Source organism: Crocuta crocuta, unplaced genomic scaffold (assembly GCF_008692635.1).
Source record: "Crocuta crocuta isolate KB4526 unplaced genomic scaffold, BGI_CrCroc_1.0 scaffold518, whole genome shotgun sequence".
Taxonomy (NCBI): domain Eukaryota; kingdom Metazoa; phylum Chordata; class Mammalia; order Carnivora; family Hyaenidae; genus Crocuta; species Crocuta crocuta.
In genome coordinates this window covers 731,565-758,100 of record NW_027530514.1, presented here as the reverse complement: position 1 = coordinate 758,100, position 26,536 = coordinate 731,565, and the positions used below count along the sequence as shown (strand labels likewise).

Below are 26,536 nucleotides of genomic sequence, written 5' to 3'. Positions count from 1 at the left end.
AGTTTTAGAACTTGTGCTCTACATAAGAAACATCCAGGGAGCATTTTCAAGATACACATTCATGAGCCTCTTACCTGAATCACTTATTGCATCACATCTTTGAGGGGTAGATCCTAGTTTTTGTTATTTCTAAGTGTTCTTCAGCGAATTTATTGCTAAGCCTGAGTTATGAAGGACTGAATTTGAGAGTGGTTCCATGGTGCATGCCAAGGGGCTTTGTTGAAGGCTTTGTCATTTACATCACTTTCAGTAATGATTTAGATCAGGAGTCAGCAACTGTGACCCATGGGCCAAACCCAGCCCACTGCCTATTCTTGCATGGCTTGTGAAGCTAGAGTGGCTTTTACATTTTAAAAGAGTGAAGAAAATCAAAAGAAAAATAATACTTTGTAATACATGAAAATTAGATGAAATTTAGATTTCTGTATATACAAATAAAATTATATTGGATCACAGTTCCCCTCACTCATTTTGTGTTGTTCATGGCTACTTTCCCACTACAATAGCAGAGTTGAATAGCCAAGATAGAGACTATATGGCCTGCATAGCTTAAATATTCACTGTCTTGCCCTGTGCAGAAAAATTTGCCTACTCCTATAATAGGAAGAGAATATTCATTACATATTTCACAAGATATGAATCTGGGAGATATAGTTAGAGAAGAAAAATATTCTTGCCATTCTGGAGAGATGGGCCAAATCAAGCAAGATAAAATATAGTATGTAAGATAGGAAGGTCCTACTTGTTGGCCTAAATAAAACAACCACACGATTATGAGCAATTTAGCTTTTTGGACATGAAAAATGACATAAGAGATTTTAGTTGACAGTAAATTCAAATAGATATCAATTTTGTATGATTATGACCACTAATAATCTAATGTGAGATGGACCTGTAGGTAGAAGTATGGCATATAAAATAAGGAATGCTAAGATTACACCTACATAATTCATTTCAGTTTGGGGTGGCCTACTTCAGAATGGGATAGATATCTGAAGTATTTTCAGGGGGAGCTATTAGGATGGTGAAGGGATACAAAATCATGCCAAGTGATAGATTATTTATTCTGAGGAAAAGAAGACTCTCAGGGGACATAACAGATAACACTCTTCAAATATTTGGGTGAATATCATGTGGGAAAAGGATTAGGTTTATTCTGTGTGAGCCAAAGGGGTAAAGTGGTTATGGAGATGGAGAGTGCAGGCCTGTTAGGTTCAAGATAAATAAATATTCACACTAATTATTCAGATATGGACTTTTATCCCTCACAATGTGATTCCTTTACCTCTCTGGAAGGTGTGGACAGCATCTAGAAGAATTCTAAGTTATTGGTGAGATTTGAGGATTAGAAGGGAAATTAGATGAAATTCCAAGTAAGATCTCTCTCAATGTTAAGTCTCACAGAGAATAATTCCATTATGTCATGCATGTAATTTGATATTCCTTGTTCATTCATTGGACATTGACTATTTGCAGAACATTCTGTTTATAATTTTGAAGGCTACAAAGGGAATCCATGATGTAAGTTGGGGAGACAAAGGAACTTTGCAAACAAGACAGAAACACATAAAACACAAAGATGAGTGATATATAAACTGAAATTCTGTTGTTGCTCAAAGAGGGTGGGATCAGTGGAAACTTCAGGAAGGAAGTGGGCTCTGAACAGAGCTTTGAAGATTGGTTTTAATTTGGATAGGCTCTGGTAAGAACACAGAAGCTATAGGTGATGGAACTAGCATGAGCAAATGAACAAATATCAGTTAAGGGTGGGGGAAAAGGGGTAAGTTAGGTGATAGGTATGGTGGAGAGAAAGCAGTAGTGCTTACTGAACAACATTCATCCATGACTCATTTAACGCTTAAGGAGTACCTACTATGGGAAACCACAGTGCAGTGCAAGAGGTTACAAGGACAAATAATGATTCCTTTCCTCAAGGGGCTCCCCGACCAGAAACAGGAAAATCAATGTCAACATCCTCTCTATAGTAGCTTAATTCTTGTGTGACTTAGCCAGAAGATAAATTAGGGGAAATTTCTTGGGTTAACTTTCTCCAGTTTGAAAAACTAACCAACCATCATTTAACAAATATTTATTGAACGTCTGCATTGTTCTAGCTCCTTGAAATCAGTGAACAGAACAGAGAGCCCTCCTGCTAACCAGAACATAAGCCAAATGTTGTTTTTTTTTTGTTGTTATTCCCAGGTCCTTCAAGAAACATAAAATGTTATTTACTGTTTTACAAATTTTAAGAGAGCAAAATCAATACAGAAATAACTTCTTTGGCTTTCAGAAGGATATTCAGAGCCCTGTCTGCGAAGAAAACGCTTTGAAATACTCAGCAGTGTCTCTTTAAACCTATGCTCTTTCTTGAGCGGCATTTGTATTTCTGTCATCCATCCCATTTTGTTTTTGTTTTTGTTTTTTTAGCACCTGCAAAATTTAAACTGGAAATTTCATCCTTTGTGTCTCAGCTCTTGTCACTCTAAGCGTCTCTTGTTGTGCGAATCAGTATTGGCTCTTCATACAAATAAAATGCAAATCATATCCTTGCCAGAGCTAAACACTTATCTCAATGAAATCAGAACAAATACTTGAAGGTTAAAACTGAGATTCATTGCTTAGCAGAATAAAGAGAAAAACACTGAATGCAACATGAATTTTCCACTGAGATGAATTCCAAATACAAGCCAAAAACTCAGTAGAGATAAAAATACTTCTCATGCCAAATGATAGATTTTGATATCTAGAGCCAGATATCAGACTTATTTCTCAGCTATTTTTTCTTTCACATGAAATTTAATATTAAGCAGCTGATGGCTTCTCACCATTGAAAAAATGCCATATGAAGTTTCACAAAGTAAAGCAAGTTAACTCTGGTGTCCAGGTCAAATGACTATCCAAAAAAAAATGTGGCTTGTCTGGTCACCAAACAGAACCTAGAATTTTACCCAATAGTGAGTGCTGAGCTGCCTTGTTTTTTTATTCAGTTGTGTCTTGTTCTATGTAATTGACTTCCCTAGCCCACAATTTCCCCATATGTTAACTCTGTGAGTCTGAATATCACTCTTCAGGCCGTTGCTTTGGTCCATAGAATAAACATTAGTATATTAGATTCCATTATTTATTTTGAAAAACTATTCTCCTTTATGTGTCTAAGAAGTTAAAGTGACCACACATATTACTATGTTATAGATTTGTTTTTTAATACTCTGATAATATTTTCAGTTTAATTGGTTCTCTTTACAGCTATACACATTTTGTGATATATGCTTAAAAACATTAATATGAGCAGGGACTCATAGACTGCCAGTGTCCATAACACAAAAACAGCTCAGAACCCCAAGTTCTGTAGTTGACTGATGAAGTACTCTGACCCACTCTCTTGTGGCTCCTCATGTTGTCCCCTGCAAGATAGGCAGGGTCCCAGCCAAATATATTAAAGAAATTGATGAAGAAAAAAGACCTATAAAGCAATGTTCATTCACATTATGGATTGAATTACATGGCTGGTATTCATAGTTATTTTTACTTTGTTGATTTTGTTTACTTTGTTTGTTACTTTGTTCTGCTGATTTTAGACTTTGTTTGAAGTCTAAGCAAAAACAAAGAAAACAAAATGACTTGTTAAAAATCATCATTAGTGTGAACCAGTGTCTGTTGATAGGCATCCATTGTCGAGATGACTGAGCCAGGGTAATGAACGGATGGATACTGTTTCTGCAGTTTAGGTAGCTACTGGCTGTAAACAAGAAGCACTTTCCAAAGATGTTATCTTAGTTCTGGGCAAAAATAACATAAGTACTTACCCATTTCTGATACCATAGACACCAGGCAGGTCTGATGCTTACTGGAAGCTATATAATTGTAGTTATTCCTTTTGCTGTTTTCAGAAAGGAAAAAAAGGCTTATGTGTGTAGGGCTAGGGAGGTGGGGAGGGATCCTCCCAAAGGATGAAGTCCTCCCATTCAGAAATCATCTTGAGAGGAAACTCATACTGTCTTATGAAACAAGAGATGCTACTTTATGTCATGTTTTGGTGATGGTGAATTTAATTGTTCATTTATATATGGATTCTTATGTGAACGGATTTCATCCTGGCATTTCATGTTTAATAGAATTAAAAATATATTATTCTATTGAACTAACAATGGAAGAATAAAAACAGGATATTCATGAGGCCCAGATCTACAGTTCTTATCAGTTCTCTGGAAATCCTTTTTGCATGTGTCTAAATAGCACAAAGGTCCAAACAAGTTATAAGTCTGTGTCTGTCTAACAACTTGGAATAAGATTTTCTTTTAATTAGTAAGGATTATTTTTATAGAATTTTACCATGAAGGCTGTTCTTTTTAGACTAGCCTTTTAAAATATCCACTCAAATAGAAAAAGAAGTAAAACATTTCTTATTTCTTTATGACAAAATAAACAACCCATGACCTGATTACTAGAATTAATTGCTTATACTCAAATGCTGCAGTGTAACTGCAGATAAACTTTTACTACCATTCATCTAAATTTTGTTTGAGTGTATGACCTGTTTTTGTTCATGTGTAATTATAGGTGACCTACATTTCTTATATTAAATATTCACTGGTAGACTTTAAGAATTTTTAAAATTATGATTTCTAGGAATTGACCCTTATATTAATCATTATAATTTGAGGAAATTTTAAGCCTTACTTAGCTTTCATCATTTTGGACTTACAGCAACGCTGTGGAATAAACAATATGATCGCTTCTGTTTTACAGACGAGGAAATTCAGTACATCAGTCAGCTCAGGCTGCCATAACAAAATGTTTTAGACTGGGTGGTTTAAATGACAGGAATTTATTGCTCACAGTTCTATAGACTGGAGGTCTAAGATCAAGGTGCTGGCTGACTTGGTTCCCCAAAAAAGGCTCTCTTCCTGGCTTGTAGATAGATTGCGGCCTTCTCACTGTGTTCTCACATGGCAGAGAGATATTGGGCTTTGGTGTCTCTTCCTCTCTTTGTAAGGACATTAACCTTGTCATGAGAGACCCACCCTCTTGGCTTCATCTAAACCTAATTACTTCCCAAAGGCTCTACCACCAAGTACCATCATTGAGGATTAGAACTTCAACATATGAAGTTAAGGAAGATACATTTAGTCCCTAACACTCAGGGTTTAAGGAGGCTAAATAATTTGCTTAATGTTATAGAGCTAGTAAGTGGTTAAAAATGAAATAAGCTCCAGAAACTTGCTAAAATAGTAGTTTACATTGGTATGACGGCTTTAAAAAGTATCTTTAATTTGATTCTTCTTTACCATCCTCACCACAAGCACCCTGTCAAAGAACTATGTAGCTAGATTGCCTCTCTTCTGCACTGCCTTGTTTAGGATCTATTCTCCACATAATAAATTGAGGGATCCTTTCAATTCTCAACCTTGTATGTTGGTTTGCCATTTATAACCTAGAAGTGGCCTCCCATCTCATTCAGAAAAAAACTGAAAGTCCCCTCCATGGTTCTGAAGGTCTTCCTGACATCATTTGACTGTGACCTTGTCTCTAATCCTTCCCTTTCTCTGTCCTGTCTGCCCTAACCCAAGCCCTTTCTTGTTCAGTGCTTACACTCCTTGTTCCTTCTGCCTGGAGTAATCCTCTTTCTCAGACAGGCAGCCGTGTTTCCTATATCCCACAGAACTCCACTCCCCATCCTATCTGATGTAAACATGGCCTGCCCCTGCAACTCTCTATTCTTTAGCCTCTTATTTGTCATCAAACCATGTAGTGCTACCTCACATTATTATATGTTTTCTGAATGTGTTTTTATACCTGCCTCTCTTAGCCGAATGCAAGTTTCCTATGAACAGAGACTTAATTTGTTCTTGTTCATATCACTGGCATCTCAAACAGCACCTGACATGTAGTAGATACCCAACCATTACTTGTTGGGTTTACAAACTGATGATGACTCTAAGGTATTGAAGTGTATCATTCCCATAGAGATAAAGAGGCTCAGCTCAGAGGTGCTGAGAGCCGTGTCTGAAGTTCCCTAGTATGTGACAGACAAAACCATGACTGACACCCAAAATCGTTTTACTTTAAATGGTCTCCCCATTACACTCTCCTACCCTTTCCTGTAGGAGCTCAGAATAAGTAGAAAACCATGCTGTTGTGAAAGGAGAAGTGGCAGAAGAGAACTGAGATTTACTGTCAGATCTGTGTCAAATATTGCACTAGGTAATCTCCTCTACAATCCTAAGAGGTAGCAATTATTATCCTCAATTCACAGATGAGAATAAAACATAGATTATATTACTTGTCCATATCATTTAGCAAGTCACTAGAAGATAATTTGTTCAAACCCTGGTTTTTATCTGTGGAAACACTCTTACCCAGGAGATGCTGATGAGGGACCCTGTATGAAAGTCTTCTCTAGACCTTCATTATCTCAGGAGTGAAAGGAAGAGAGTGGCTCTACCTTAGATGATAGCAAAGTTTTTTTTTTAGAATTTATAAAACCACTTGTCTTGTGCCCTTGCACTTTTGTTTACTCAGGCCATTCAGAGCTAAAACAAAAACCAGAAACCTCTGGGTTTTGAAAGCAATCTGTTAAAGACTATAACTTGCCTGTCATTAAACCAAGAGTATTTATACATCAAGCCTACAGTCTTATTACTCGGCAAAGCAGGGATAGTGTGGTTAAGGTAGCCTTTAAACTTTTCTTACACAGATTATATAGAAAAGTGAGCAGCAGGATGCACACAGAGACAAATTAGTGGTGCTCCTAGGCAGGCTGTTTAAATTATTTTTAGGCAGGAGACATACTGTACACACCAGGTTTTAGATGTGAGTAATTAATATGAAATGTTACCTCTCTCTTTGCCTGTAGTCACACTGAGCCTTCTTTATTTCTTGCTCTTTCTTCTCAGTTCCATTTCCTAGTATCTCACATATCGTCTGTCTTGTAGATGGCTCTTTTACTGTGAAAAATTTTCTTGTTATGTTGGCAAGAAGGTCCTTACAAAACTGGTGGTGGCTGCAGCAGCCATGCCCAGGCCCTGTCACTTCTCTGGTGCTACACCTGAGACCTTGGCTCCCCTTATGTGATGGCCAGAGGCATTTGTTTAGACTCACTAGTGCTGATATAGGGAGTTATAGGGAATTGGGACAGGTTGCTCTAATGGGCCTTTCTTTAGTGTGCTCCTGTTTACTCAAGACGCCCATTAGAAGCTTTCTTCTAGACTTAGGGGAAGCAAAAGCAAAAACAAAATAAAACCAAAACAAAGCAAACAACAGCAACCACAACAACAAAACCAAGGTGATAGAAGAGATTATTCAAAGAAGTGTTCCCTTAACATCTGAACAAATTTCCCTTTCCTTCCTTCCATAGATCTATTTATAGCATTGCACAAGGAGAACTGATATTAAAATGGAGACCTTGAGGCTCTGCTATATCCTGGGTCATCTAATAAGGTTTAAAACACACACACACACACACACACATACACACTCTACATAGTAAGGCATTTAATTTGTTTGGGGGAAGTTAACTTTATGAGAACACCTAACACAGGTTAGGTTTTTATAAATACTTAAGGGAAAATAAAATCTATTACAAAAATAATGGACAAATATTTTTTTAAGTGTTAAAAATTAGAACTGTTTTCCCACATACACAGAACTTGGATTCTAATAACCATTGATATAATCGCTTCTTTCATTTGTGCCATGGACACAAAAGTAGTGACCACTGGTGCTTGGCACTGGAGTGAGAAGAAATGAAAAAGAGCTGTAACATTTTTAATATAAGATTTCCAGACATAAGATTACTGTGTATTCACATTGCCTATACATTATTAATGTATAAAATAAATGGAATTTCTGTTAATTTTAAAGAAATTCAGTGTATCAGTTCAGGTCTACCATGATGCTTTAGTAACTGCCAGATTTTAGAAGCTGGATGAGTGCGAGGTGGGTACTTCATCCATGATGCCAATAGAGCACCAAATAAATTTGAGTATTTTTAACTATGAGATAGCATACCATCATATTTCTTCATCTCCTGAATGAAGAAATATGTGGTAATTCCTTCAGAGACCCTTTTCTTTGGTGTCATTCAGCCTGAGAAAGCCAAGCACTCTTTACTTTGTGTGACTGGGCAATAATTGTTTTTGATAGTGAGAAAAGATACATAGCATGAAGTAGAAAATGCAACCTGAGAATAAGTTTTAAAAGAAAAAGAATTTACATTACAGTCATGAAAATATAAATATGCCTACCTTCACACGCTCTGGGAAGATTTAAAGCAAGATGAAAGGAAGAACAAGCATCTGAGCACTTATTATCACCTCCACACCTGAGCTCTGGTTCACACTTTGTTAAAATTTTAATGTTTATATTTGAGGAAGAGACAGAGTGCAAGCAGAGGAGGGGCAGAGAGAGAGGGAGACACAGAATCTGTAGCAGGCTCCAGGCTCTGAGCCATCAGCATAGAGCCTGATGCAGGGCTTAAACTCACAAATCGTGAGATCATGACCTGAGCTGAAGTCGGACGCTTAACCATCTGAGCCACCCAGGTGTCTCTCTGGACCAAACTTTCATCATCTGCAACCTGGACTCTTGCGTGGCCTCCTGACTGTTGTCTCTGCTTTCAAACCTGCCATCTCCTATTCCTAATATAGGAGCTACAGGGATCTTGTGAAAATGTAAGGCCAGTTATCTGATTCCTCCATTCAAACCTGTCCAGTGGCTTCCCATTCACCCAGAGTAAAAGCCAAATACTTACAATGATCATGAGATTTATATAACTGTCCCCTTCTCCCCATAACAGCTGTGCCCTTGCTCAGCCCTGTTCAGCCACACTGGCCAACTGGCTTTCCTTAGACCCCCAGATAGGCTCCCATGTCAGGCTTTTCCCATTTCTGTTCCCTCTGCCAACTCTGCCTTTTGTGTTCTCTCACCTTCCTCAGCTCTGCTCAAATTTCACCATCTCAATCATGCCTTCCCTGATTTCCCCATTTATACTTTGAAAAGCAGGGATATCCATAGTGACCATAACATTACTTAGCATTCAAAATTCTCAAATGATGGTGGTAAAGTATAAATTTCTCTCTGCATGGCTCCACTATTTTCAGTTAGGCTAGTAGGTTTAACCCTAATGGGGGCAAAGGGCATTGCAACTGAGAAGGGAAAGGAGCAGATTCTTCTTAAGGACTGACAACATGTCTTTCAGGGACACCCTAGTGAATGGATTCCAAATTAAACCATAAATATGTATTGATTGCCTATTCTTTAGGAATTGACATAGGAGTTACTGAGTTGGGTAAGAGATGAAGGGACCCAGGTTTTAAGTTTAAGATGATCTATGAGAAGAGATCAATCAAATACTCAAGAGAAATAACAGCAAAATAAGTATGAAATAGGGTGTTATTTCTAGGTGAAATACAGATCTTCCTCAACTTAAGGTGGGGTTTATCCTGATGAACCCATCATCAGTTGAAAATATTGTTAAATGAAAATCCATTTATAATACACCTAACTTAACAGAACGTGGTAGCTTAGCCTTGCCTACCTAAACATGCTCAGAAACTTACAAAGTTATCTAACAAAAAGTCTATTTTATAATGAGGTAGAATAATATCTCATGTAATTTACTGAATACCGTACTGAAACTGAAACACAGAATGGTTGTTTGAGTACAGAATGGTTGCAAGTATGTCGGTTGTTTTCTCTCATTGCACAGCAGACGGGGGAGCTATAGCTCACTGCCGCTGGCCAGCATCATGAGAAAGTATCATACTGCTAGCCCAGGAAAAGATCAAAATACAAAATTCAAGGTGTGGCCTCTACTGAATGCCTATTGCTTTTGTGCCATTGGTAAAGTTAAAAAATTGTAAGTCAAACCATTGTAAGTCTGGGACCATCTGTATAGTAAACCATTCTCTTTTTGATGTATTGCTGCAAAACTGATCAGATTATTGACCTGGAATTAGATCGTGCTTAATTTGATGGATCATTACAGTGACAAAAACGGCAGCATTTTTTTGTCCAGAGTTGTGGCATATTACATTGAATTAATGCAGTTCAAATTTAAAGTACCTTGATATTATTCAAAGTTTTTCATAGATAATGCAATATTATGAGAGGTAAAATGGGCTATTTTTGCTTTGTGTGCACTGTGATTAGTTAAAGCTGATTATGACACATTTTTAGTATCTAAATATAACATAAGATGCTAACTTTTAAAAATAGACTTGATTATTCTCAGGCAGTGGCTGGTGAGGGTAGAAGAAGCTGTCTGGAGTTGATTAAATGGTGGGAGGGGTTCTGGGTCACATGGAAAAGATATAGAATGCAAATACATTTGTAGAAATTACAAAGTCTTCATATATTTTCTAGAATTTTACTTTTATGTTTGCAAAACCACTTGAATTATCTGCTTTATGATCTCTCATGGGCATAAAATAACTTAAGTTATTTACAACACCTGTTATATTATTTAGATGATAGGTCTTAAATACATATTAACAATGTATTTTAATTAAAGGATGAAAACAGATGTCACCATTAGCAAATATAATGGGAAGGAAATTACATCTTGTCACTTGTCTTGAAATGCACTCCAGAATGGCTTAGAAAATACTGTACCTAATGACGGCTGACTAATTCAGTATACTGTGCAAGTAAAATTCAGGAAGCTTGTATTTCTCTGTTTTTAAAAAATGAAAAAGAGGAAACCTTTTGGAATACATTTCTTAGTCCTCAGATATTTAATTTAGGGTTTACAAGTAGGATATTTGCTCGAGCTGCTTTTAAAAACCTGAACTCAACCTAGACACTTTATTTCATAATTCTAAATCTTACTTACGTATTGCAATCCATTAAATAATGTTAGATGGCATAGAACAAAAACAGATGCTTTATCTGATTTGTTTTCACTGTTTTCTCTGTATATTATTTAAAAAATAGCTAATATTTTATAGAGTACTTATAGGTAAAATCCGCACCTCTCTATGCGCTATACATAAATTATCTATTTTAGTCCCCACAACAATCCTGTCTGTAAATGGGCAGGTATTATCTCTATTTCAGAGAAGAAAAGTAGAGTATTGATGTGTTAATTTGACAGGCCACAAAGTTAGTAGAAGGAGGATCCCAGGAAAGGATATTTGGCCCCAGAAGCCTTGGGCTCTGCTGTCTTCTCAGGTATTGGTACTAATGTGGATTAAATCCAAAACCAAAGAAATATGTTAGCACCCGTACTTCCTGGGGGGAAGAAGCCAATAAATAATACATTTCCTTTCTCTACCTAGAGGAGGATTGACCCATCTTTGTTACCCGCTCTCTGTGGATAAGTAGATAAGATGGCACCTTTGACCAGACAAGACAGGATTGTTACTGGTCATCAAATAGAGAGCCTGGTAACTGAGATGGGTAAGCATTGAACTTGACCAACCAAAGGATCTGTCCATGGAGACGGAGTCATTCATTAGCTGTCTGAAAATTAGGGAATGTTACACTTCTCACTTCCCCATTGTGGCTTTGTGATTTCTAGGAAACAGCAGCTTGCAGAGCTTCGTGGAATTGTTCACATTTTAGAGGAATTATTCTGATCAAATATTACAAATGTAAGGTACTGATTCTTTGTCCAAATTACAGTGAAAGGTTCCCTTTAGCCACTATATCCCAGATTATATTTTATCATTCAAACAAACAAGCAGCAAAACTTATTTAACACACTAATGTGAATACATTCAATGTACATAAGTGTATTAGATATTAAAAATAAAAGGGAACCCAACTTTTTTATATGCTAGAAGCTTTCTATATGTCAGTCATTTATCAACCATTTCAGAGCATTGGGAATACTTAAGATTTAGGTAGTCTACATTATTCAGTTCAAAATAGCCTAATGATAATAGTCTTTTTAAAATATCAGATTTTTGAATCTCCTTCCCCCCCCTTTGTATGAATTAGCAATGACCATTTTAAAAGACTGAAAAATTTTTCAGTCAATATTATGTGTGTTTCCCACAGTGGTCATAACTTGTAGACTTTCCACAAAACAAAATATACCAGCAGACTCACCTTTCTCCCTCTCATCTCATAAAGATGACCTTTCTGCTCTTTGTCATTGGTCAATTTATAGATGATCTAAGTCACTCATACCAATACCTATATGCCAGAAAATCCTGCCAGTCATAACTGCTTCCCAAAATTATCAGCTAAGTGTACTCAGAAACTTAAAAGCAAAGTACTTTCTTTTCTCATGTATTATCTATGTGTATGTATAATAATAATCGCTAACATCTATTGAGCTTTTACCATGTTCTAGACTCTATACTAAGCACTTCACATTGATCATCTTAATTAACCCTCCCCAAATCCTATAAAGTTGCTATTATTATCACCAATTTATAAATAGGAAACTGAAGAATATAATTCAGATAATTTCTTCATGATCATATGCTTAAATTTTTATATTTAATCCATTCCAAAAAGCAATTGTGAAGTGAAGTGGGTTTATTTTTTCCCCTCCCCGTAGTAATAAAACATAGCAAGTCTGGTGAAAATACTCAAGAATACAGAAAGATAATGTTTACAGTGGGCTATAGAGGCATGAATGGAGTACCCAACACTTTGGCTTTTATTATACGTGTAGACATCACCTTCTTCAAAATTGCCAACACATGGGAGTTTGCTCACTGTGTATTAGGTCTATTACATGACCAAATGGCACATTCTGGAAAAGCTCAAGTGGCATGTAATTAGATGTATTTAATATTGATCAATTACGTATTTATGATGCAGATGGCATCAATATTACCTATTAGATTGCTTTCTTAAAAACTAACTTCATCTCTTTCTAAAATTTCATTCCTATTAAATATGCTACTTTATAGTTTCGCTTCTTTTCACTTGATTTTCTTCTCTTGAACTGTGCTGTGAAATGAGAGAACCTGCTTGTCAAAGTATTAAAATGACTCCCTCTTGTGTCAGATATTCAGTTTTAGACCTCTGATAGATCTAGACTATTAGAAAGCAGTGCTATTATTCCGTAATTTAGAAGCAATATATTGAGTGAGACCTAACAGACAAAGCTTCTACACATGCAGTGCCTCACAGCACCCGGGAGCACAATGAAGGTGTTTTTTGGCAGATGAAGTGGAGCAAGTATTTAAATGTGTGCTAGTGGGCCTCCGTGTCCTGAGATGTCTTCCTTTAATGCTTACTCAGGAGTGGCCTCCTATGGTAAATTGAAAACGGAATTAAAAATAAATGCTTGACTGAAGTAACAGGCTATAAAACACTAATAGCTAATCGTCAGCTATGCTCTTATTTTTCCTAAGTGTCATCTCTCAGTGCTTTCAGAACACTGTTGGATGCTGATTGGATGAACTACATCTTTAACAGTGCTAAATGGAAGACAAAAAAACTGACAAAACCTTTAATATATAATTTTCAAAGGGAATGTAAAATGAGGGTCCTCCACAAAAGAGCAAAAATTGCAACACTTTATAAATTTCTTTTTTGTTCCTTTTCAGCTATCTCCTAAACCATATTTTTTTCTAATAAGTTACACCCCATGCTGATTCAACCAATTTTATTTAGCACATTAGATATTTTAAAGAAAAATAGTTTAAATAAGAACTCGGTGCAAAAATTAAAATCTTTAGTGCCATCTGCTGGACATTTAAATTACAGACTAAATGTGGTTTTAGACAATCTGAAAAACAGTTTTTTCAACTGTAGTAACTTTAAAAAGTATCCAATAATATCTGAAGTAAATTTCTGAATTACCAAAATGTTTAGGAAATACATAGAGTTATATATAAATATTTTATAACATGTATAAACAATATATATTATGAGAGACGTTGTTAGGGCAAACTTTTTGTAAGCTTTATTTTTTGAGCAGTTTTAGATTCACAGCAAAATTAAGGAGAAGATTTCCTCTTAATTACAGAGATTTCCTATTTACCTTCTGCCCCCACACCTGCAGAGCCTCTCCTATTATCAACATCCCCCAACGGTAGTAAATTTGCTACAATTGATGAACCTACACTGACACATCATAATCTTCCAAAGTCCATAGCTTACATTAGGGTTCGCTCTTGGTGTTGTACATTCCATGGGTTTGGACAAATATATAATGACATATATCCACCATTATGGTACCATACAGAGTAGTCTCCCCAATGTAGAAATCTTCTCTGCCTCATTTATTTATCCCTCCCTTTTCCCTAACCCCTGTAATGAACATTTTTAAAAACCTACAAATAATAATATGTACATATCTGTGATTCATAAAATCATAAACTTTTAAGATGGTAGATATCAAATTATATAGCAAAATTTAAAAATTTTTCAGGGGCACCTGGGTAGCTCAGTTGGTTAAACGGTCTGACTTCAGCTAAGGTCATGATCTCGTGGTTCATGAGTTCAAGCCCCACGTCGGGTTCTGTGCTGACAGCTCAGAGCCTGGAGCCTGCTTTGGATTCTGTGTCTCCCTCTCTCTCTGCCCTTTCCCTGCTCATGCTCTGTCTCTCTCTGTCTCTCAAAAATAAATAAATGTTAAAATATTTAAAAAAAATTTTTCAGCATATTTTCATATAGGCTGTCCCCCCAATTTTGCATTTATGATAAAAATTTTAAATTTAATTATGTGATGAAAATTAATTTTATCAAGTGTGATGAAAGATGTATGAAAAAATGCTTTCATTTTCATATTTAACCTTAATATAGGGATCTCTACTGTATTATAATCCCCAGATAATCTGCACCAGGATCACCGCAGTTGACCTTTAAAACGTCAGGGTCCTGGAATTTATCCCATATCTACTAAATCAGAAGCTCTGTAGGTTAGTCCAAATGCATGCATTTTAACAAAGCCCCTTAGATAATTCTGATGCAGTTTAAGAACATCAAGGAAACATCCTTCACAAATCAGTAACTTTTCATTCCTAGCCATATTCAAATGAGTATTCTTAAGATAGGAAAGTGTAGTGGAAAGTTGGAAGTAGAGATCCTAATTATCACAAGCTAGTTTTACGACTTTAGTTTCAAGCTTATACAATTCTCTTTCTTAAATTTCAGGAACCAGTCACAAGGATTGAAGGAGAAAACAAAGGTGAAATTCCAATGAAAGCTAACATGGTCATATAGAGAAATAGCACTTTATGTTTCTACAGATTGATGTTAAGTGAAAATTTAGCTTAAGTAAATTCAAACTATTGACAAATAGTTTTACAATTAGTTAGGGTTCAAATTGCAAAAGGAAGTTCAAGGCTGAAAAAAATACACTGCTATAAAGATGATTTCGTCTGTATTATAAAAATTTGCAGTTACCATCAGTCCCTTTTGAAGAATATTTTTATATGTTAAGTACCTATAAACAACTTGTATTTAAAATAAAAATTTTTGTAAAATATAATCTGAAAAAACACAAAAATATATTAGCACATTTTAAACAAGACTAATTATTCCTCTAAGCAGCAAAAAAACTATTTGCTTCAGTTAATAACAGCATATCATAAACCTTCTTTAATTTTGTGCATAGAGCCTAGAAGATTACATTTTGTTAAAACAGATCAAGTTTTATGTTCATGATCAAATTATGTTAGGCTTTGGAAAGAAAAAAACAATCTCTAATGCAGGGATGTGATCCCTATGTACAAAGGAAAAGGACCATTTCTGATATTATCAAAATGCCTTAAAATAAAGTGATAAAATAAGTAAAATTCAGGATCCTCTTATTTTGTTGTATGTTGTTTAATTTGTACCCCCTAGAGACTCAAGCAGTGCCTACTATATAGTTGGAGCTCAACAAATGTTTGTTGAATTGATGCTTATATCAAGAACTGTATTTGATACAATGGTAGACATACAGTATATGAGAAGGGTTTGTGAGAGTTGCTGATAGATAAATGAGTGGGAGCAAAGAGAGAATCATCCCAGGCTGAGGAACTGGACTATATCTTAGAGATTTTATTTTAGCAGTAGATTAAAATAATCGGTTCACTTTATTAGGAAGATCATTCAGACCATATGAATGATGAACTAGAGTGAGGAAATCCATTGGCCAGAGCCTACTTAAAAAGTTGATGAAATAAGCCAAATGAAGAATAATGAGAGTCTTCACCATAGGTGGTAGATTTGTGCCATGCAACTAATCACTGCAGAAAGGTTTTTGGGTTTGTTTGTTTGTATATATGCCTTGTATCTGAGTCTGAGTTTTACTTTGATTTGCTGTCTTCGAATCCTTTTTACTAGGTACATTAGACTAGACAGCTACTTATATGTATGTATAACTTTCTTAGGGCACTGCATTTATCAAAAGAAATTTACTGGTAGAGGCAAAATGCTCCCCATAGTGTTCACTAAGTTTGTGTTTAGTATATGAAGACAGAGAGAGAGCAAGAATATCATAGGAAATCCTAGACTTAGATACTGCTCACTTTAAGTGCAGTGAAAGGAATTAAGAAATTTGCATAAATCAGAGGAGTGTAGATAATGTAGAAAACTGATGTCAACATCTATCCCAGAATCTTTCTAGGGAATTTATGAAGAAGCCAGAAATCTAAACACTAAATTTCACAGGTTCTCTTGTAGCTAGAATTCCTGATGTGATTTACATCCCACCAGTCAGATGTATGAGACTTGAATTGAAATGGAGTTAAATGAAGGGCCACAACAGCATGCTGGGCAATAATTTTTCTGGTCTCTCTGGCAGGCTCAAAGCGGTGATGGTGGTGTATCCAGATCAGAATGTCTCTGCTGAGGTGGTGGGATTCTAACACCAGCGATTTGGGCAGTGGTCTCCAGTTTCCTGGTTGAGGAACTTTGAGTAACTAGTTTATGCTTTTGTTTTAGGAATCGCTCCTGGAGATCAGGCTAAGAATCCACTCTGTCCCCCTTCCAACAGTTTTGTAGCATCAGATTTCATAACTTAATCTTTTTGCTTGAAAGACTGATGTTATTCCCAACTCATCTCTAATACGAGGGACCAAGCATCATTACAAAAACTTAGTCATCACTGGAATGCAGTGGAATTTTATTGCTCTTCTGTTCTAGAGTAGAATCAGAGAGACAGAATTATTAAAAGGGGGACAACTGGAGTGGCTGGGTGGCTGTCAGCTAAACGTCTGACTTCAGCTCAGGTCAGGATCCCTCAGTTTGTGAGTTTGAGTCCCTCATCTTTGCTGACAGCTCTGAGCTTAGCTCCTGCTTTGGGTTCTGTGTTTCCCTCTCTCTCTGCCTCATCCCCACTAGCACTCTGTCTCTCTCTCTCTCTCAAAAATAAATATTTTAAAAAATCTAAAAAGAGGGAACAACTGTATTTTGGGGCCAAGTAACCATTTTTTAACTGCACACATGTTTTCATGTCACAGTCAGGTATGTATGCTTACTCGACTGTCATTCATTAGAACATATATACTGGATGCGTGTGTGCTGATATGCCAGGACTCTAAAAGATAATGTGATTTCATCTTACACTTTTGAGAAGTTTGATAGCATTCACAATTGTTATTATCTTAGTATGGTTTCCTAATTTTTTTTGCTTTAGTACTTCTACTAACATTACAATGTGCCATGCTTTCGGTATTCAGGAAATAGTCCAAGTTCCAAATCTCCCAGAAAAATATTTTTGACTAGCTATGCCAAAGAAATCTCCCTGGTTATTTTACCCAGACCTATTACTCTACAGAACAATTTACTTGTATTCCTTGCCACTTGGTATATGTTGTTATAAACTGTTAATTTGTGCTTACCTATAATTTACTTCCTAAGTAGACTGTACCTCCTTGGAATCAAGAACTGTACTTTAGAACTGAGGTTAGTGTGAATTTTTTGACAATAGAGTGTGATATCAAAATCTTTTAAAGCAAGCCTCCAACCTATCAGGCTAACGAGATGTTTAATTTCGTTCATTGTCAGGTCTTTCTCCTGGACACCCCTAGGTCTTTTGGAGGCACTTGAATAAACCAGCATTCTCAAAACTCTCCTGGCTTTAATCTCCATGTTTTCACTAACTTCATGGGCCCTATATTGTGCCCTGTTTGATGTGTTCTGTGCCAAAGTTGGGAAGGAATACGTAGGCCCTTGCCTGTTGACTCTTGTTTGCAATCCCAAAGCAATTTTCCATGTTAGATTGGTGTGCACAAGCCACCCCGGTCCCTGTCCCTCCCTTCATCCTAGGGAAAGCCCTTACCTTCTTTCCAGACCTGCCCCTTAGGATCTTGAAATTTCAAGGCACTAACTCCGATCACCTCCTACTCTAGGAAAGGCTAGCCTAGACTTTGAAAAGGATAGCCAGGAAGAAAGGTGGAGTTGTCCTCTGGCTTCTGACCACTTGGAGGATAGAGGAAGGAAAAATACAAAATAGAAATAAACGAAGTACTGGGCCAATTACAAAGATTCCTCTGAATTCTTCCATTACCGTTTAGCATCTTGCTGTGTACCTTATTTATAGTAAGTAATCAACAACTATTTATTAATATGTAAGAATATCATTACTAATTTTCTGTTTATTATTTTGCATTTATAGAATGATGTTTTTAGAGAATAGTTATTTAGGCATTCATCTTTATATCCTTCAAATATGTGCCATTAATCACCCAAACAACCTGTTTACAATCTTGGTGTTTCTTGAGTTGAATGCACAGATGTTAAATAGTACAATGATTATAACTGAGTGAAACAATGGGGAAAACTCCCATCCTGGGAGAAAACCAAGGTTTCTGAATTAATGCTTTCTTTTTTATAATATCACATATACTATAACACTGTCTACTTTCCCTCTAAATAATTTAAATCTGAGATTTGTGATCATATATATTGTCAGCCTTACTAATCAATAAGAATATATTGTTGATTTTAAAACTGAAATATATAAACAAATTTCACAACAAAGATTTTATATTTGCAATTCTGCATTTACTGGCATTTATAATAATATAAAATATGTATTTCCATTTATTATTCATAATAGAACACTGTCACATATTTGATATGGATTAAAGCATTAAAACATCAGATAGAAAAAATAAATATGCTGTTTATGGTTTCACTACCAATATTCTGATTCCTAAGGCAAAATTTATTATGAGGACAACATCTTGACAGAGTGAGATATCAGAGTAATGTAAGGGGAATACGAATTGAGAAAAAGACATTAAAGTTGATTTTTAAGAGACAGTTCAGTAGACCATTAAGGAAGATTGCAGAATAAGTAGATTTTGAGGAAGTGGGAGTAATAAATGCTATGCCTTCCTCTCTTCCTCCCTGTCTTCTTTTCCTCCTTGTTTTTTCCTTTAATAGCATCTGCTAAAAAAAAAAAACAAAAACAAAAGAAAGAAAGAACACAGTGGGAAATAAGTTAGAGAGGTTGCTAGAGACTTTGGTTGGACTTTTTCTTTCAGTGTAGACTAAGGGAGTCCTACCTATAAGGAGAGGAAGAAGCCTATGAAGAAAGAGAGTTGAAGCCGTGAGAGAGTTCTGAGCTGAGAAACAGCATGATTTTTCTTCTCTTAATTCTCTCCCTGTGGGAATGTCCAAACCAGTTGTATAAACATGGACTATTGCCAAAACCAGGAAGGAATTTGAAATACACATGAGAGGAGGGTACAGATGGGTACAGGCCACCAAGGGATAGCATCCAGAGGACACAAGTCCTGGTAGAGTTTAGGGTGATGATTGTGTGAATGGCCTCTCAAGCTGTGAAGTGAAGGGCTTACCAAAGAGCTGCCCCAGGCCATGTCAGTGCAGCCCCTGGGAGAACATTATCCCCTGGCAGCTGTCATCCTTAGGAGCTACTCGGAAGGCTGGATTTTTCTTCCACTGAAAGAGACTAGAAGAGAACTTCCCTCCTAGAATGTCTCATGGAGAAAATGAGAACCTAGAGACCTCACCCTCATACCTCAATTGAGAAACCTTATCCCACCAACCTTCTTGCCGTGGCCTACTGAGGAAGGACATGTTGCTGCCTGCCCACCTGTCTTGGTCTGGCCACCTGTCATGGCCAAAGCTGCACAAGCACTTAGAGAACCTACATTGGGTTCATAAATCATCAAAACAGTATTTTGAGTCTTTCAGGAGCACACAGTAGTTTGAAGTTAATTTGAGAAAAGAGAGCTTGGGAATGAACATTGTAGAGGAATTGAAACTGTATGAAAGTATTATTGAACAGGAGTGAAAGGTCTGTGGGAGTTTCATGACCTGAGTTCATCAGCATAGCTTTGGCTTGTTCATACTCAGCTTTTGTTCATGTGCCATCAATTAGTCATGACCAAAAACTGACATTTCCTGACAGTTAACACTTTCCTGCATTCAGAAACATTTTCATTTGCAAGTTGAATCCATATTTGTTGTCATGCTTTACATGGGCTTAGTGTAAGATCTGAAGTATGTGAATTTACAATGATATATTCAGGTAGAAAGGAAAAGGAAGTCCTAGACAAAAATTAGTTTTCTCATCAATAAAATGGGAATTTACTTCAAAGTTATTGTGCAGTTAAACATATGCATTTCTTCTTTAACTTAATTGGAAGGCATAATTGGTCAACTCTTTAGTAGATTTTAATGTCATATATATTCCAGTATTTCAATTCTTTATAGCACTCATTTGTTATTTAATGATATTTGACAAGATAGAACTGAATTTTTTTCTGTTTTTTAATATGAAATACTTAATACATACAAGAGCATATACGTGAAGTATAAAGAAAAAGAATAGAAGATACAATATGTGCCTAACACTGAAAAATAAAACATATTCAGTACTTTTGAGGTCCAGAGCTTGAAAATTTTCATTTCTGCATGAAAAAAATATGTATTCCACCACTGAGGACAATAAATATGTATGAACAAGTATTATATTCGATAAGCTTAACAAGCTTATTCTACTGGACAGATATATACATATATACATATAAAGTTCTTAATTATGTTTTTCAAATATCCTCTGTCATTATTTATTTTTGGTCTGTCTGGTCTGTCAATTATAGAGAGAAAGGTCTGTAAAAGTATCCTACTATGAAGGTGGATTTCTCTCCCTTAGTAGTTTTATCATTTTTGGGCTTCATATATTATTATATGCAATTAAGTTAAGAATTGTCTTTTACAAAATGAAATGAATAATTTTTAAATAACAAATTACCCTTTTTATCTTTAGTAATGCTTTTTGCCATAAATATTACCTCAATATTTTATTCTTGTTGTCCTTAGTCTTTCACTGGGATATATTGTTTTCATTCTTTTATTTCAAACATCCTTCATAGTTTGGGTATATTTCTTCTAAACCTAATTTAGGTAAATTTTTAAAATCTAACATGTTGAGTTTTGTCTTTTAATGATGCTGCAGTCCATTATATATATTGTGACTCCAGATGTATGTTGGATTGTTTGTACCATTGTTTGCCATAATTTCTAATTGCCCTGCTTTCTCTGTGTTTGTTCATTTGTTTCAATTCTTGTATTCTGTGGATTGACTGTTTCTTCATTCCATGTTTTTCCACAGGTTTGCATATCATACACTCTATTTCAATTATTTTTGGTAGTTAGCTAACTACAGTGTTAATTTTGTTCACTTGTGTAAAAGTTAAAGCTGAAGTTCTTGGTCACAGACCCTCAGTACACATCCCAGGGACAATGGTCTGCTTCAGAGCTACACTCCATCTCTGAATTACTGCCACCATTTCATTTTCTCCTGTGAAGATCTCCATACGTTCTCCCCAAATCAAATAGGAATTAAAGCTTTTCTTTTAGGGGTACCTCGGGTGGCTCAGTAGGTTAAGTTCTGACTTAAGTTCACTCTTGGTTTCAGCTAAGGTTATGATTTCATGGTTCATGAGTTCAAGACCCTCATTGAGCTTTTTGTGCTGACAGTGTGGAGCCTCCTTGGGTTTTCTCTGCCTCCTCTCTCTCTGTCCTTTCCCTACTTGTGCTCAATCTCTCTCTCAAAATAAATAAACATTTTTTAAAAAAAGTTATTCCTTTAAGTATCCAGTATTTTCAACATTTTGTGGCAGCAAGCTTTTTCAGGATGTATAGTCTTCACTATGAAGTTGTTCTTTTCTCAAAATGGACTAAGAAAAAAGTATTTGTATATGACTTTTCCAGTGAGTGTCTATTGGCTACTACTAAGGAGAAATATGTCTTAACTATCTTGCCAAACTATGCATTTCTAATGCTATTTACTGCTCAGTAGAAGAAAGGTGTCATGTATAGAAATACTCATAGTATATGGTTTTTAAAAAAAAGAAAATACAACTAGAACTAAATGCCCTATGAGTGACCAAAAAAAATACTATGGGATTGTAGCAGAGTAAGTTTTTATCTCACTGATCAGTGCCCTGCACATATTTATTATTAAAAAAGGCCCCTTTTGATTGGGTCCTATAGGATGGATAAAAGTCTTTTATGTTTGATTTTTTTTAAGTTTATTTATTTATTTTGAGAGAGATGGTGACAGCACACGTGGGGGAGGGGCAGAGACAGAGGGAGAGAGAGAGAATCCCTACCAGGCTCCACGCTGCCAGCGCAGAGCGTGACACAGAGCTCAAACTCAACAAAACCATGAGATCATGATCTGAGCCAAAACCAAGAGTCAGATACTTAACTGACTGAGTCACCCAGGAGCCCCAGTGTTTGAATTTTTAAAGAACAATGGATATTCAAACCACTATATGTCAGTATAAAGCATATACTAAATCAGGAGATGATAGTCTGGCCCCCGGGTCCAATCTGGTTTACCATCTGTTTTGGTAATAAAGTTTTATTGGAACATAGCCACACTTATTATGCTTATTATTTACATATTACCTATGCTACTTTCATGTTACAATAGAGTTGTGTAGTTGTGAAATAGATTATATGGCCCACAAAGTCTAACATATTTACAATCTGGCCTTTTACTGGAAAGTTTGCCAACACCCATACCATATCATGTGCTGTATTACAAAGTTTATAAGGAAGCTTTTTCCTTTGCCTAGCTTTGCATTTATATTTACTTAAATAAATTTCATTTGATGGTTCTCACAATAAATACTTACTCATGCCCTTCCTCTATGCTTAGAGTTTGTATCTGTTTGTTTGATTAGAGATATTTCCTTGCTCCCACTCCTTAATAGTTATTTTCTTTACTAGAAACCTTTAAGATTTCCAATGCTATTTTGTAAGGTTACTTTTGAAATAGTAGATATCCACAGTTGTTTTCTAACAACTTGAGCCTAGATTAATGGTACTTAAATTACAAAACATTCAGTGTATCAAACAGTGTCATTCTGCAAGCCATTCAGATATTCTTGCTTTCATTAAATATAATATTACTATTTCTATGAACTGCAATTAGCTAGCCTTTAAATTGGGGAGGACTTCAGATTATAAACATTTTATTTCCTAGTGCAAGTATGTTTGCTATTAAGCAGAAAAACTGTCAATTGACAAAGCAGGAAAGGGACTTATAATTTTTAAAGTAATCATTAAAATTCTTCTCAAGAGCTGTTGATGTTAAAAGAAAAATACCAGACACCCTTAGACATAACTTATTTGATTCTGTTTTCAGGGAGTACCAGTTCTCATCGATATATTAGGTGTAGAGAATCAAGCTAACTGCCTGTATAAACAATGGCATGTGTGTGTACTCTGTGTCCTAGGGAATACTCATATCCAGCACACTCATTCAGGTACAGAGATGAGTTTCCTAGGAGTTTCTCCATTGTTGTAATGACTATTGACTAGACCTGGGACAACTCTCTCGGTTCTCATTTACGAAACTAAGGCATCCTTTCACTGGAGATTCACTGAATGTCATGGTGTTCTGTACAGAACAGCGAATAGTTTCTATTTGTAGCAGTTTAAGATTGAGGGATTAAGGCTGAAGAGGAGGGGAGGAGACTTGAATCATATTAAATGTGAACATTCTTATGGCAAATGGTTTACCTCAACAACTTTGGTTGCATGCATTAAATAAAGAGTGGTAGCAACTTTCATGCATATAACCTGAGAGAGTTCAAAATTGAGGTATGTAAAAATCTGAATATTTGCAAGGTGTGGTTTAAAACTTTTCACATATTGTGGAAGGACTAGTGAGCTCAATTATAATGCATAAAGTGATTTTTTATATACTATATGAAATCAGATACTTGATATTAAATACATAAATAATCTCCAAGAATAGGGGTAAAGGAAGATATTTTGTGGAAGACAAATTGCATAGCATTGTAATTTATAATTTTTATAAGGTTTATTTATTTTTTTAATGTTTTTTATTTATTTCTAGGAGAGAGAGAGAGACAGCGTGAGCAGGGGAGGGTCAAAGAGAGAGGGAGTCACAGACTCTGAAACAGCCTCCAGCCTCCGAGCTGGTAGTCAGCACAGAGCCCGACACGGGGCTCGAACCCACAAACCGCGAGATCATGACCTAAACGAAAGTCGGACACTTAACTGACTAAGCCACCCAGGCACCCCTATAAGGTTTATTTCTGAGAGAGAGAGAAATGTGTGAGCAGGGGAGGGCCAGAGAGACAAGGAGAGAGAGAATCCCAAAGCAGGCTCTGTACTATCACCACAGAGCCCAATGTGCACCTCGAACTCACAAAACTGTGAGGTCACAACCTGAGCCAAAACCTGATCACGACCTGGATGCTTAACCAATGAACCACCCAAGTGCCCCTATAACTTAAAACAGTATTTTTCCAAGTATACATCATGCTCAAATAGTGGGTCATGGAATCAATTTCTGTGACAAACTTTTTTTTTTTAGACTGTAATCAGTATTAAAATAGGATGAGATAGACTATCAGAGTACATCATATATAGTTAGCTTATTTTGTACAACTTTTCATCAGTTGTATACACACATGAATGTAGTTGTAAAGTGTTGAGTTCCCCAATCCAAATACTTTGAAAGCTATTTGTCTAAAAGAAACAGAGACATGGAGTGCATACATGAATTCCACTTTGGGGAACAAAACCATGGTTATATGGAGTCCATTTTGTATATGTTTCATTGCTAGTAAACAAAACTGGGACTAATGAATTACATGCTAATACATTTATTTACCATTGGCCTTTTACTGGAAAGTTTGACTAGTGGAAAGGTAAGAGTAGTGGGAAAAATCACTTTGTATATTTTGGTTTCATTCAAATAGCTGTACTTCTGTTAGGAAAAATTGTTTTTGTCTTTGTCTTCTGTCATTTACTTAGTTCGCTACTGATTTCTCTTTTACCCAGGAGATTGCATCAACAATTTGAAAGCTATAAAGAACAAGTGAGGAAGATAGGGGAAGAAGCACGGCGTTACCAGGGAGAGCACAAAGATGATGCTCCGACTTGTGGAATCTGTCACAAAACAAAGTTTGCTGATGGGTGCGGCCATCTCTGCTCCTACTGCCGCACCAAGTTCTGCGCCCGCTGTGGAGGCCGCGTGTCTCTGCGATCCAACAACGTGAGTGTTCCCTGAGCCTGAGAGGTGCTCTGAAAGCTGGTAAAAAGCAGCACACCTCCCAAGCAGAAAATATACATGTGTTGGAAAGTAGACACAGGCATAAATGTACACATTAATATGCCCCTTCCCATTTTCTGTTTTTCAGTAGTTTCATAGTAGTGGAGTAGTGATGAAATCATAAAAAGATGCTTTCCATATGCATCTTAATAAATGATTCCCATTCAAAATCAACAGATTATCTGTGGGAGTAAATTTATTTTCTGTAGAATGCAGTAAATGTAGATTTAGTATCATGAACTAGAAAACTCTTAAAAGTTGTTATGGCCAGTTCTCATAAAAAGAAAAAAAAGACCTCTCAGTTTCTACCACATTTGTTTCAGACTGAATGAAGGTTAAATGTAAGGTAAACTGTAGCATTAAATGTAACCCAAGACAACATATATAAAGCAATGATTAGCTTCCATGAGAGTAATTTCCTATTTACTGTTGTGGTAAAGTAGTGTAGTGCTAAGTTTCTCTCATGGAAACTATTTCAATATTTAAAGAGTATGTCAAAATACCCTTTTTTAAATTTGGGGGGATGTTTGTACTTATTATCTTCTCTATGAGATATAGTGTGACCTAATGCAGTTTCCTTATTTGGCTTAAATCAGAGCTAGCCTTCTGTTATGCTAGTGCTTTAAATATATACAATTTTTGAGGCACTGGGATGCTCATTTAAGAGAACTAAATATGATTATTTATGAGGTACTAGATAAATTCTAATAGTTTAGAATACATTTTAATGTACTTTATTATATTCCCTATCTTAATATGGTAGAATTATTTGTTGAGATGTCTGGGTGAGTTTTCTTTGCTATAGGTCTGCAGTGTAATATAGAACGGTTAAGATTATCATATACGTAAAGAATTCCCAGTGTTTCTCTAAAGTAATTTCATATGTTACCAATATGCAGTGTAACATAGTACAAAGTTCTATTTAAAAATAATATGGATGCTTTATGCACTCTTGATATTTTCCTAATTGAGAAAAGCATGGCTAAAATTAAAATCAATCTCCCTATCAGCATTGCGTTCATTGGTAGTGTATTTGAATTGCAAGTAGGGTATTCTAAATATCCC

The 26,536-nt window shown here is 35.9% G+C and overlaps 1 protein-coding gene across 1 annotated transcript in view; it reads left to right on the top strand.

The window, feature by feature from the left end:
• Positions 1 to 26,536, top strand: part of RIMS1 (regulating synaptic membrane exocytosis 1) — a 478,148-nt gene that overhangs the window by 175,246 nt on the left and 276,366 nt on the right. The window contains 1 exon segment of the mRNA XM_077767235.1: positions 25,201 to 25,414. Coding sequence (XP_077623361.1) covers positions 25,201 to 25,414 — 214 coding nt within the window.